This window comes from Notolepis coatsorum (assembly GCF_963971535.1).
Source record: "Notolepis coatsorum genome assembly, chromosome: 17".
NCBI lineage: Eukaryota > Metazoa > Chordata > Actinopteri > Aulopiformes > Paralepididae > Notolepis > Notolepis coatsorum.
In genome coordinates this window covers 13,893,021-13,907,320 of record NC_140181.1, presented here as the reverse complement: position 1 = coordinate 13,907,320, position 14,300 = coordinate 13,893,021, and the positions used below count along the sequence as shown (strand labels likewise).

At 46.3% G+C, this 14,300-nt stretch overlaps 1 protein-coding gene across 1 annotated transcript in view; it reads left to right on the top strand.

Moving 5' to 3' along the window:
• The window catches only part of haus7 (HAUS augmin-like complex, subunit 7), a 31,036-nt gene that overhangs the window by 8,248 nt on the left and 8,488 nt on the right, over positions 1 to 14,300 (top strand). The window contains exons 5-8 of the mRNA XM_084334152.1: positions 175 to 365; positions 1,852 to 1,972; positions 2,462 to 2,683; positions 8,310 to 8,421. Of these exons, the coding sequence (XP_084190278.1) occupies positions 175 to 365; positions 1,852 to 1,972; positions 2,462 to 2,683; positions 8,310 to 8,421 (646 nt within the window). The remainder of the gene's footprint in view (positions 1 to 174; positions 366 to 1,851; positions 1,973 to 2,461; positions 2,684 to 8,309; positions 8,422 to 14,300) is intronic.

Genomic DNA, 14,300 nt, shown 5'->3' with positions numbered 1-14,300 from the left:
TTTATGCTGTTTGTCAGATCATAATACTCTTCATGCTGTTTGTCAGATCATAATACTCTTTATGCTGCTCGTCAGATCATAATACTCTTTATGCTGCTCGTCAGATCATAATACTCTTTATGCTGCTCGTCAGATCACACAGTGTGTGTAATTCTCTCTCTCTCCCCCACCCAGGGCCAGGCGAGTCCCTGGCGACAGCTGCAGTTCCTGGAGCAGCTCTTGACGCGGGTCGCTTGCTCTGGGGGCGCGACTGAGTGCAGAGTGGATGGAGAGCGGCTCCTGGATGAACTCTTCGCTCCGGATCATCACTTCCATCTCACACACATGCTCAGCCCCTCCCTGGACCCCTGGCCTGCAGATGTCAGGTACTTCACACACTGCTTGGTTTGGTTTCCGTGTCGTCTCTTCTCCCCCCGACTATGGTATCGATGTTGATCTCGACTCTCACTGAGAAACGGTCTCTAAAACTCTCTCACTAAACATTTTTATTAGTTCAATCAATGCTCCCCTTACCACCTCCAATAGACCACTGGCGCAAGACACAAACTATGATATCTAAATTTATTTGGAATAACAAACGCCTAAGAGTCAAAAGAACTACCACTCAATTTAGGAAACGGGATGGGGGGCTTGGCAATCCCCGATTTTTAAGTTGTACTTCTGGTCCTTCTCGCTGAGACCCCTGATAAGCTGGTTTGACCCTGACATTTCTGTATCGTGGCGCTCCTTGGAGGCAGCAGTGGTCTCATCGCAAAGATTAAAATAAAAATATGTGATAAAAAAACAAAAGAAAGGTCTCTCGCTAAAGACACACTTCTTGAATCAATATCGGAAATGAAAAATAAATAAACAAAAAATAAATAAATAACCATCTTACTGTTCTCTACTATCATGCACTCTTCCTACTATACTAATATGTGTCTACTACCATGCACTCAACACTGCAGCACTGAAGTTTCAACACTCTGATGATCATTGTTACTCGGCTGTAAGAGTTGTGCCCTTCCTGCTGACTTGTCGTACAGTAAGTCGCTTTGGATAAAAGCGTTTCAGCTAAATGACTAAAGGTGAACAGCAACACTCCCTCACCCAGTATCTCTCAGTGCAGTGGAATAAAGCATCTATTATTAGAGGAGAATCATACACACTGTGTTCTTGCAATACAACACACGTCATTCAACCAACGCCTAATCGGACCTTCGTCAGAGAGAGGATGAGAGTCGTTCTGTGTAGTGGCCGCTTGTCGCTCCCCAATTTATCGACAAGCGTCACGAACGACGCACCCACACTCGGTTAACAAAGTTGTGGATGTTGATCAAGTGGAATGTCCAGGCTGCTTCTGATGTAGTTTGCAAGGGTTTATTGTCCAAAAGAAAAGATGATGATGATGATTAACAGAACAGTTGTCAATTGTTTGTTATATAAGCAGTTCCAACAGTGAAAGCAGGTTTGAAAGCGTGAATCCTCCGCAGGTGCATAAATCGCACTGATTAGCAAGGTCTCTTATAATAGAGGTGGTGTGCCCCCTAGTGTTCAAACATAAATACAACACTATACTGATACAACTTCTAATATGTCGGTTTTGGCTTCTACAGTCTGACTGGTTCAGAATGTCGATTAGGTGTGAAGCAGCTCTATGACGGCAATGTCACCAAGCACCCTCACTCACTCGCTCGCTCATTCCTGCAGTCATTCACTCACTTATACTGAGCCACTTGATGTCGATCACCTGTTTGATTACAATCACACGTTTGCTGACCTCCATGTCCTCCACTATGACCCGTCCTCTCTGTCCTTCCTCTTGTCCTTATCTGTCTCTCCTCCTCCTCCTCCTCCTCCTTCCCCTCTCAGGGCTTTGCTTAAAGGCGACCAGAAGTCATCATCTCATCACACGCTGAGCGAGGGAGAGGCTGCTGACATCACAGACCTTCTCCTGTCCTCCCAGGCAGCGCTGGAGCGGCTACAGTCAGAGGTAGAGCTCTAGCATGTAGCCATTAGCAAACAACAGACACTGTATAATAGCATGTACTGTGCTGTATATATACCGTATATATTAGGGATGCTCGATATTGGCTTTTTTACCGATATATACCGATATTGTCCAACTCTTAATTTCCGATACCGATATCACATTTTAATGCCGATATCGGCCGATAATATCGGTAGGCCGATAATATCGGACATCCCTAGTATATATATATATTAATTCTTACCGTATATATATATCCACATCTGTCTACATGCCTGCATATACTATTACTCAGTAGTACTAATTTATATATTTTATACCCAGATCAATCACCTGTACATTGTATATCACTGTTGCACTTTACTGTTACATTTGCACTCTGGTTGGAGGCCAAACTTATTTTAGTTGTACTACTGTACTTGTGCTGCATGATGACGACACACATTTGAATGTAATGTAATCTCTTCTCTCTCTCTCTCTCTCTCCCTCCAGTGCGACTTCCTGGGCAGCGGGGCGCAGGGTGCTGCTGCCGGCGGCAGGGTCTCTCTCTGCGCGCTGCGCGTGACCCTGGGCGACCTCTCCCAGCTGATGGCCGCCTTCAGCCGCGTCTACGAGAGCGACTTCAGGGCCCACTGCCACCGGGAGCCGCCGCCCCTCCGCCCAGAGACGCACATCTTCCAGAGAGTGCACCAGCTGCTGCTGGCCTGCAACGCGGTGGCTACACACACGCATACACACATACACATACACACACACACACACACACACACACACACACACATCACACACATACACACGCGCACACACATATACACACACGCATACACACACACACGTATACACACACACATTATACACACACACATATACACACACACGCATACACACACACGTATACACACACACATATACACACACACGTATACACACACACATATACACACACACGTATCCAGGGCTGTACGTTAACTTTTTTTGCACATAGCACTGGTGCTACAGAGGTTGATAGTTTTGTAGCACAGGCCAAAATCTTGTAGCACGAGTATAAAACGTGTTATATTTGTAACGGTCACAAATGTGCCTATTGTATTTGTGTTGTTATTTAGTTGCAGTGCCATGTTTGGTCACTAAGGCCATGTTTAGACTAGGGATGCACGATATTGATTTTTTGACACCGATACCGATAACTTTATGCTCCTCAAGCCGATAACCGATATCGATAACCGATATTTATTGTATTATAATTTTGAATGTGAATTTTTTTTAAATGTATATATATATATTTATTTATTTTAATCAATTTTTTTTTATTTTTTTTTTTAGTATTTATAAGCTCCGACGTCATCGGTACTGCTATCGGTACTCGAGAAATTATGGATTTTTTTTTTTTGAGGAATTTAAACGTCGCAAACTAATCTTGTTGGCCGTTTTCTATCTCTCCTCCCTCGGTCTCTCTCTGCCTGCGCGAGCCGGCTGTGCTCTTACACACACTCACTCACACACACACTCACTCACTCACTCACACACACACACAGGTGCTGCCGAGTAGAGACAGCTCTGCTCTCGACAGCACCCGTGTGTGCGTGTGTGTGTGTGTGTGTGTGTGTGTGTGTGTGTGTGTGTGTGTGTGTGTGTGTGTGTGTGTGTGTGTGTGTGTGTGTAAGAGCACAGCCGGCTCACGCAGGCAGAGAGAGACCGAGGGAGGAGAGATAGAAAACGGCCAACAAGATTAGTTTGCGATGTTTAAATTCCTCAAAAAAAGTCTGGGTCTATTTTACTAAAGTCGATGCTGACAACGCTCGTTGCCACAAGTGCAACAAGACATTTGCCAGTAATGTATAAGCGCTGGTACTTGTCAATGTGGCTGGCGGGGAGCAGCTAACGTTATAGCTCCGAGTAGAATAATGGCCGACAATCCGGAGGTAAATAAACGAACGAGAGCTTCTGATTGGTGGTAAGAAGAAGAGGTGGGTGCAAGCGGAGGGACGTAATTGGCAGATCGACTGTCTGTCTCCGAATGTAACGTGACTATGTCACAGCCAAGAAAGGGAGCGCTGGATTTGTGTAAAACTCCCTGTTCCTAAACCACACGCTGTCAGTCATACCACAGTACTGGCAAAACGGGAGGAGGCTATAATAAAAACAAGCGCCCTTCATCCAAATCCACCCACAACGCATTTCTTTTAACCAAAAAATGTATTATATATTATCGGAGCTATTAATAACGTTATCGGGTTTATCAGGATGACGTCATAATTGCTGATATCGGCCCGATAATTATCGTGCATCCCTAGTTTAGACGGGAACGCTCGCGGGTGAAACCGGCAAAATATTTCTTCGAATGTGCCTTTTGTTTATACGGCAACGGCGTTTTTGCCGGGAGAATCCACAAAAAAGTGAGACCACCTTCCTGGGTGGAAATCCTAGAAACAATAAACCTTTGCGCTATTATCTGAACAGTAAAACCGCATAAAACTATGACGAAAGGGTTCTCAAGGCTCTCGTCGCGTACTGCTTACATCACAGGCATGCGCCAGTAGCCTAGAAGCGTAAACAAAGCATGTCTGATTCTATCCATGGCGATCACCTGAAGGCTACATTGGCAGTACTTTTAAATACACAAGAATCTGTCCCGCGGCTATCGCAACTATTAGTGACTGGAGCCACTGTCTGTCCAATCACATTCCCCCACCCACAGTCTGCGAATCAGAGGCAGAGTAGGGCGGGTCTTCACAGCACGTCTGGTTGTCTCAACGACCTGAGGCAGTGTAGCGTATGTGTTGCGTGAATATTTTCCCTAACGGAGTCCTCATTTGTGCAGGCTACCGCCCTAACGGAGTTGCACTTCCGCATTCGGTTTGCGCGATCTGATTGGCCACTGACGTTTCTGGTCATGTGACATCTGCGCCAATCGTGTGACAGCGGGGCTCCGTCGTCTCGAGTCTTTACAGCCTCGTCTGCACGCAGAATTCCATCCCAAAACACTAGTCTAAACGCAACATTAAAAGTGAGACCGCAAGACGACTTTTGCGGTTTCTGTTCAGACTCTCTCCGTCTAAACATGGTGCTCCATTTGTTTGTACCTGATGCAGCTACAGGCTTAATTTGATTTAACCTGAGCCAGTAACTTCTTCACTTCCTGTTCCACCTGACGTCCGACACGTTGTTTTAATATAGTTGTGTATGTTGAATAATGCCGTATAACGTATATTTTTGTAAATAATAAATGGGTTTGTGCCAAATCCCAAAAGCGACAATGTCTGTTAAGCTATTGTGCTAAACTATCCTGTTGCTGTCATTTTCATGCTGACAAGTTGACGTCACACAGCCAGACACGTTACGTGTAAGGAATTATGGGATTTGGTGTTGGATGTATGGACTCTACTAGGGGTGGGAATCACCAGTTTCATTATGATACGATATCGATTCTTTGGACAACGATACAATATTTGCCGATATCACAAAGTCTGCCACGATACGATGCAGGTGCCTGCAATCCATATGAGACGATATCATATGCCCATTTAACACAATAGATCAACTCAAAAAAGGTAACGAAAATATAATTTGAAATATTTTTTTTGCTCTTCCAGACATTTAAATGAAAAACAATCTATTGTTTTTAATACAAATAGACCTCCTGTTGGGCGGCTGGGTGGTGCAGCGGACATTGCGCTCATCACCAACGCAAGAGACACCGGGTTCGAATCCGGCTGTCTGCGTTGCCTCCGGCTTGGGCCGGCCGTCATACTAACTCAATTGGCAGAGTTAGCGGGTGGGAAGTCGAAGGGTGGTAGTCTGGTCGTTGTGAACAGCGACTCCTACAGGTCGGTTGGGGCGCCTGCACAGCAAAGTCAGGAAAATGGCGGGGGTAGTGTGAGCCTCCTACACGTTACTCCTTGCCAAATGAGAGTCCGCACTGGCAGGTGAAAAGATGTGACAGGCTGCCTCCACATGTATCGGAGGGGACATGTGATGCAAGGCTTCTATCCTCCCTACAACCGGCCAGTGGGCGGCATATGCGAGCAACGATCAGGACAGGACAGGGAGAATTGGCACGAGAGGTAAATTGGGATGGGGAGAAAAAGGAGGAGAAAAAGTAGATCAAACAAATAGACCTCCTGTTATATATTGAGCTTTAAACTTGAAATAACTTAAGTTTAATTTTTTGGAACACACAGCCCCTCCCTACCTCCCTCTCCCAAACCGTTCTAATTTTCTTTTATGTTGCATGATCATGTATACAATTATTATGTATTATATTTTTTATGTTGAAATATCAACATTATCTGGCCATCCTCAGTAAATACTATCAAACTCCTCTGACCTCACCTACTTAAAATCAGATGTAGGGAGAGGGACAGAGAGAGGCTGAGCCCCCCCGTATACACTAGGGCTGCACGATTTTGGGAAATAATTAATTGTGATTTTTCTGACAGATATTGCGATTACATTTGCGATTATAATTTATTTTTTTAAGTAGCCCCACGGAGGTTTATTGTAAAATGCGGCTTGCATCTGGCCTACGCGGTGGGTCTTTTCGGGACACAGAGCCTGAAAATTTATCTTTTTACCTGGGAATCGATACCGGTACCCAACGGTACCTTTTTTTCTGTACTTTACTCTCCCTCTCTGAAGTCTAAACTTCACAACACACAATCTAAAACCCCTTACCTCCCTCTCCCAAACCGATCTTGTATCTCAATGGGACTTCCTGGTTAAATAAATGTATTAAAAAAAAATTATAATATTGCGATATTTATTTTTGTTGCAATTTGCTAATTGCATCATTCCAAATCGCGATTTTGATTTAAAATCGATTAATCGTTCAGCCCTAGTATACACATGTATACACACACATGTATACACACACACGTATAGGGCTGCAACGATTAGTCGACATAATCGACGACGTCGATCAAAATAAAAACTCGTCGACGCAGAATTTTTGCGTCGATTAGTCTTAAAAAAAATCTTTTTTTTTATATGTTTTTTTTTTCTTTTTTTTTGCACTATTTATCTTTGTGAAAGTGGCTTCTCAGCTCTGGTCCAGCTGAAGACAAAGCAGAGGAACAGATTGGACATTGAGCATGACCTCAGAGTTGCTTTGTCTACCATCACCCCAGACTTTGAGCAAACAACATCCCCAGTTATCCCATTAGTCCCCTGGGATGTTAAGCTAAGAAGTCTGCTATATTTTTTTTTTGTTATTTAAACTTCCACTTTAATTTTTATTATTTAATTTATTTATCTTGTTATGAGTGATTGTTGTATTGTTCAAATACATTTTGATTTAAAGTTGCTTAAGATCCAAATTCAAATGTTTCATGAGTCATTATTTTAATTTGCTATGGGATCATCATGTTATGTTAACTGTTAAGGCAGAGGGACTGGACAACAGGGTGACATTCACAGGTGTGCAGACTTGAGCATGTGAGGTAAAACATGCATTGGAGGGAGCTCCAGTAGCTCACCGCGTATCTCGGCGCTATTTCTGCGTCGGGAGGAGCCGTGCTGCGTCACGGTTCTGGTTGACTCCGAGTTCGATTCCCGGACCCGCCGTCATTTGCCGAATGTCTTCCCCTGATCTCCCTCCCGTTTCACTCTACAACTGTCGGTCATGCTTGACCAGAAAAGCGATAAACGCTAAAAAATTAAGTTTTTAAAACATGCATTGGAGAAGGAGCCATGCCCACAGGAAGCAGAGATTGAGGGTGTGACAAAAATAATCGTTAGATTAGTCGACTAATAGAAAAAATAATCGACAGATTATTACCAAAATAATCGTTAGTTGCAGCCCTACGTATACACACACATGTATACACACACGTATACACACGTATACCTCACACGTATACACACGCGCGTATACACACACACGCACATATACACATGCACGTACACACAGACGTACACACACACACACGTACACACAGACGTACACACACGTATACACAGACGTATACACACGTATACACACAGACGTACACACAGACGTACACACACACACACACATACACACACGTACTATACACACACGTACTATACACACACACGTACAGACCCTCCCTCCCTCTCACCCTAACCCTGACCTCTGCTCCTCTCCTCTGGAGTTTGACCTCTGCTCCTCTCCTCAGGAGTTTGACCTCTGCTCCTCTCCTCAGGAGTTTGACCTCTGACCTCTGCTCCTCAGGAGTACGACCTCTGACCTCTGCTCCTCTCTTCAGCAGTTTGACCTCTGCTCCTCTCCTCAGGAGTTTGACCTCTGCTCCTCTCCTCAGGAGTTTGACCTCTGCTCCTCTCCTCAGGAGTTTGACCTCTGACCTCTGCTGCTCCTCAGGAGTACGACCTGGCGCAGGAGATATCTGAAGCGTCGGAGTCCATGACTGAGCGAGTCAACCAACTGCAAACACAGCCTCACTGTCAGAACCACGGAGAGAAGCTCTCGTTATGTGAGCACACACACACACACACACACACACACTATGGAGAGAAGTGCACGTTATGCGAGTACACACACACACACACACACACACACACACTATGGAGAGAAGCGCACGTTATGTGAGTACACACACACACACACACACACACACACGGGATGGAGAGAAGCGCATGTTATGTGAGTACACACACACACTAGGGGTGTGAACATTTCTAAGATGCATTGCGATGCAGACTTTTTATTTAATTTTATTTCTTTTTTTTTTTGTATACTCTCTTGCTAGCTTTTATGTTCTTTTACAATGTAGCGCTTTGGGATTTGCTCCACAACTATGAAGCGCCCTACAAATCAAATATATTATTATTATTATTATTATTATTATTATTGTATTATTAAAGCTAGTGCTCTGGTCATGCAGCCACTCAACTCATAGAAAATACATCATCAGGCTATTCTAAAAGTATTGATACTGATACTAATAAAAAGAGTATTGAACCGTTTTTAACAGCTGGGTATCGCGATACCTTTCTAGTATCTGTATCATGCAACACTAGTAAAGACATTTATTTTGAATTTTTTTTATCTTTTTTTTTCTTTTTTTCGTTCTCCCAATTCTCCCCCTCCCCTACCTGATTGTTGTGCGCATGTTCCTCCTACTGGTCGGTACAAGGGAACCCTGAAGTCCACCACATGCTTCCTCCGACACATGTGGAGACAGCCAGCGGCTCTTTTTTCACCTGGCAGCGAGGACTCTCATTGGTGAAGCGTAACGCGTGGGAGGTCACGCTGCCTTCACCATTTCCTGCCTTTCGCTGAGCAGGCGCCCAGACCTGACCTGTAGGCGTCGCTGTCCACAACGCCAGATTACCACCCACGACTTCCCTCCCCCTAACTCAGCCAAACGAGTTATTATGACGACCGGCCCAAGCCGCAGGGCAATGCTGACTCCGGGAGTCGAGACCGCAGCCTCTTGCATTGGTGACGAGCGCAATCTCCGCTACGCCACCCGACCGCCCAGTTTATTTTGACATTCTGATTTAAGAACTTTCTAGATAAAAGTTTATTTATCTGACTACTTGTATTTGTTCGGATCTTTCAAGAATGTTCTATTTGAATCCCTCCGAAAAGGCTGACAGGCACCACACAATGGATGACTCAATGGTTAGTCATTAGAGTTTGTTTATTTGAACAAACTAGTTGAGATGTTTTCTCCACAATACAACCTTTATAATTCCCACAGTTGACCACAGGCTTACCATAGGTCAAAAACCTGTGAAACAGAACAAAATGCAGTGCATACACATTAATCATAATATTAATATACAATATATATATTAATATCAATACCAATCAATCAATCAATCAATATTAATATTAATATCAATATACATATTAATATATCAATACCACTATCAAATATACATACACTATCCATTTTATATATTATATTATATATATAATTTATATTTATATTATATATATACATTACACTATACACTATCAAACCAGTATGTCATGTCCCCTTTAATTGTGGGTGAGAGGAGGGAGAACTAGAATGACTTCATTTCCCAGAATGCATGGCAATGTTTACTTCCTCCTCCGTGAGATACGAGCCACTAAGCTCCCCACACACAACGGACAAGATAGCAGTTCTCATCAAAGCACACACACGCTCACACCAAAGTTCCCCACATGAATCTCACCGTGACAAACCGGGAAAGCCACCAGGACACTAGTTCAGTTTTGCACCTACGGCGAGGTGCGTTAGCCTAGCCATAAGCTAGCGGCAAACATTCAGACACAACGTTCATTCATTCAGCCAGCATCACTAACACCGTGCACTATGCAAATATTATCCGCAGGCTGCATTAGTAGCCAGCAGCCAACGTGATACATTACATTGTACATATGTGACACAGCCAAGTTAACATTGCAATCCCTTAATAAAGTCCACTTACCAATGGGCGATGTGATCCTGTCAGTGCTATAGTGAGAAGTGACAGCCCGCCACCATTTGAAAGGCAGCTGCGCGAACTGCGCATGCTCCGTCCCAATCACAAACACCTGTTAACTTATTTAGACCCCTTTACACATCTGATCCTTATATTAAATAAACCAAAAGTCTTGACACCTCCCACTTGGCCGACTGATACAATCCAAGGAGGCCACTAAAATACAGGCCACTATAAATACAAGTCACTAGAGTGTTAATGGGCATCTCAGCCTTAAATCAAACTGTTGTAAGTATCTACATTAAAGTGCTTTTAACTAAGTGTCCTTCAAAGGTAAGTGGGACATTGTGAACACAACCCGCATCATGAACACAAACTAACTAAGGAGGTGGGCCCCACCACCTTTCCTCCTACTGAGTGTAGGTTTGCCCTTGAACCACTCAGTTGCCTCACAGGGTTACCCGCTAACTAAACAAAAGAGAGTCACAAAGTCTTTTGGGTACCCGATGGTGAGGACTTCTTCTGCTGGTCTTCAACCAGAATCAGGACCACCAGCCTCCGCACATCCCTGCGAAGGACGATGGTTGTGGGCAGGGTAAAGTCCTTTGCCCGGGGCCTGGATACATGGGGGGCAGGAAACCCTAGGCAGGTTTTGACGTCCGCGTCACGGACCACCCCCTTCTTGTCTGGATACGTGAAGACGATCCGGCCAAGCCGGAACTGTCCTCTTAAGGCATTCTGGTCTGCGATCCAGACCACATCACCAACCTTGACACTCCTCTCTGCTCGGTGCCACTTATGGCGGATGAACAAGTTTGGCCCTGCCAGTTCGCTCCATTTCGACCAGAATTTGTCCACCCCAGCCTGGACAGCCCTCAGCCTGCGCCACGGATGAGTTTCCACATCAATCCCTTGCATGTCTCCTCCTTGTCCGGTGCGCCCGAGGATAAGGGAGTTAGGAGTTAGGTACTCGACTGTGTCCTCTTGTTCCTGTGCCTTGGCGTCGATGGGTCGTTCGTTGGTTAAGTTGGCTGCCGAGTAGAGGAGGGTCTGGAACTCCCCCCAGGTGTAGCAACCGGTGGTTCCGTCGAGGCTGTTGAGAGCTCTTTTTATGAGTTTAACAGCTGCCTCTGCTGCTCCGTTCCTGTGGGGCGAATCCGCAGGATGGAAGTCCCACTGCCACTCAGTGCCATTCTTGGCGGCTGCGTTCTCGACCGATGCCTTCTGCACACATGCTAGGTGCCTGTGCAACTCTCTCAAGGCAGGCTTGGCGCCTACAAAGTTTGAGCCTCTGTCCGACCATAACCTCCTGGGATGCCCCCTTAGAGCAGTGAATCGGGAGTAGGCCTGAAGAAAGCTCTCCGAAGACTGGTCGTCAACAAGGTCAGCGTGGACGGCCCTGGAAGCCATGCAGCAATACACGACTCCCCATACCTTCTTCCTGGTTCTTTTCTTGACGGCGTCCCTCACCTCAAAGGGGCCGAAAAGGTCCAGTGTGGTATTCTCAAATGGGTTTGCCCTGCTGGTACGCTCCGGAGGGAGGTTTCCCATCACTTGCCGGCATAGCTTGGCTCTCTGCTTCTTGCAAGGGACGCACTCGTTGACCACCCTTTTGACAGTTCTCCGACCTTGTACTACCCAAGACTTTCTTCTTGTGCGCAGCAGTGTGGCTGCAATGCCTTCATGATTGGCCTCATGAGCTTCTCTAGCCAGCAAGGTCCCCAGCCATGATTTGTAAGGGATTAACGGTACAGCTGTTCCGTCTTCACTCCATGATTGGACTCTACCGCCGCAAAGCAAGAGTCCTGTGTTGTCATCTCTGGTCACAACAAGGCGGTTCAGGGTTGTGTCCTGAAAGTTAACGCCGTCTTGGGCTGCAAGGGCCAAGTCTTGGAAGGCCACCATTCTCTCTCTTGCAGAGAGCTCTGGTCCCCTTGCCTACCACTTTGCTGAATCTGAGGCTTGGTATTTAGCTCTCAGCCAGGATTCCGCAGCTCGTCGGACCCAGGCGACAGTTCCACCTAGCTTTGTCAAGCTACTGAACCGTTTGGGCTCCACAAGGCTTACGAGAGCAACACCCCAGGACTTTCTCTTTGGCTTTTCTGCTGCTGGAGGTGGACCTTGGTCTTTCGGCTGTGGTTCCAGCGCAAAGTCTCTCGAGTCTGTACCAACATCAGTACTGCTGGGGCCTGAGAGCTTTTGTGACTGAGCCCTGGTGACTACAGCTGAGAACGCCTTTCTCTGTAGTCTCTTGACGTCATCAGCGACACTGGTCACAATTTCACTGGGCATTTTGACGGGCCACTCAGCTTCAGGCCATCTCAAGAACTCTGGGCCTCGTTGCCACTCTGACTCATTATCAAGCTCCTCAGGAGTTGCTCCCCTTGTGAGGATGTCCGATACGTTGAGGTTTCCATCAACCCACCTCCAGTCTTCTACTGGTCCAGCCATTTGGATCTCTCCAATGCGGTTGGCAAAGAAGGTCTGGTAGCCATAACTGTCCTTCTGGATCGCTCCCAGAATTGTTTGGCTATCCACGAAGTGGACCCAGCGTGCGACCTTGATGCGGCAGTGCTTCTCAAAGTATCTCTTTAGACGGACCGCAAAGACAGCGCCGCATAATTCTGCTTTAATTACGTCTCCTTTCTGGTCAAGAGGAGTAAGTTTGGCCTTTGATTCAACCAACTTCACGACGACCCCATCTTGCGTCTCCCAACGGAGGTAGAGCACGGCACCGTAGGAAGCCTCGCTCCCATCAGAAAATGTTACGCCCAATGGGCAGCCTATGGCTCCTTGAGGTGTGAGGCTTCTCTCAAACCTGACTTGGCCAAGTCTCACATACTCCTCGAAGAGTGTTATGGAAGCCTCCCGGAGTTTGGGCGAGAGTGGGTCATCCCAAGTGTCTTTGGTCTGATTCCCTATGCCTGCCTCTTGGTAGGAGCTTCTCACAAGCATTACTCCTTTTTGCTTCACAGGTGTGGCAAGACCAATGGGGTCGTAGAATCCAGCGACCTGGCTTAGCAGTACTCGACGGGTCAAGGGGTTTGGAGTGTTACTTCTCACTTCCTCTTGGCGCAGATCGAGTCCAGTCCTCATCTTGCCTCGTTTTCTCGAGAAATTGATGGACGTCATTATGCGAAGCTTGTCAGTCTCTGGTTCGTAGCCAACTCCCAGTGCTTTGCTTTCTTCATCCCGCATCTGGTTGGGTAACACCAGAGTCTTGGGTGCAGACATAGTTGTCTTTGGGTTACTGGAGCTGTCCGCAGTTCCAGACCTCCCACTTTGGGCTGACAAGACCCACGGTTTAAGGGAGAAGCCTCCAGCTTTCAAGATCTTTTCGACTCCTTCTGTGATCTTCTCCAGTTCTTTTAAGTCATCGTGGGACGTCAGGATGTCATCTACGTAGCTGTCTTCTACCAGAACCCGGCGCTCTTCTACCATGCCTGCGAACTGGGGCAGATTTGCCGTTTCCCTCATGGCGACCTGAGCGATGCAGCCAGCAGGTTTATCTCCGATGTTGACTCTGACAACGACGAAGACTTCGATTTCGTCCTCTGGGTTGTCTCTCCAGAGGAACCGATGGAGTTGGACTTCTTCGTCTTCTAGCCACACAGAGTTGTACATTTTTCTCACGTCACCTAGGGCGGCGAACATCCCAGTCCTGAATCTCAGAAGGACTCCTCTGATCAGATTGAGGACGTCTGGTCCCTTGTACAAGAGGTCGTTTAAACTCACCCCTCGGAATTCTTGGCTACTGTTCCAAACAATTCTCACAGGGGTAGTTGATGAGTGAGGATTTGGCGCGACCAGATGACTGATGTACCACTTTGGTCCCTTCCAGCTGTCGTCTTCCTCTTTGGTGAGTTTAGCGGCAGCTCCCCTTGAGACCATCTCGTGGATCTGCTCTCTGTATGCAGCCTTCCACTCTGGCTCC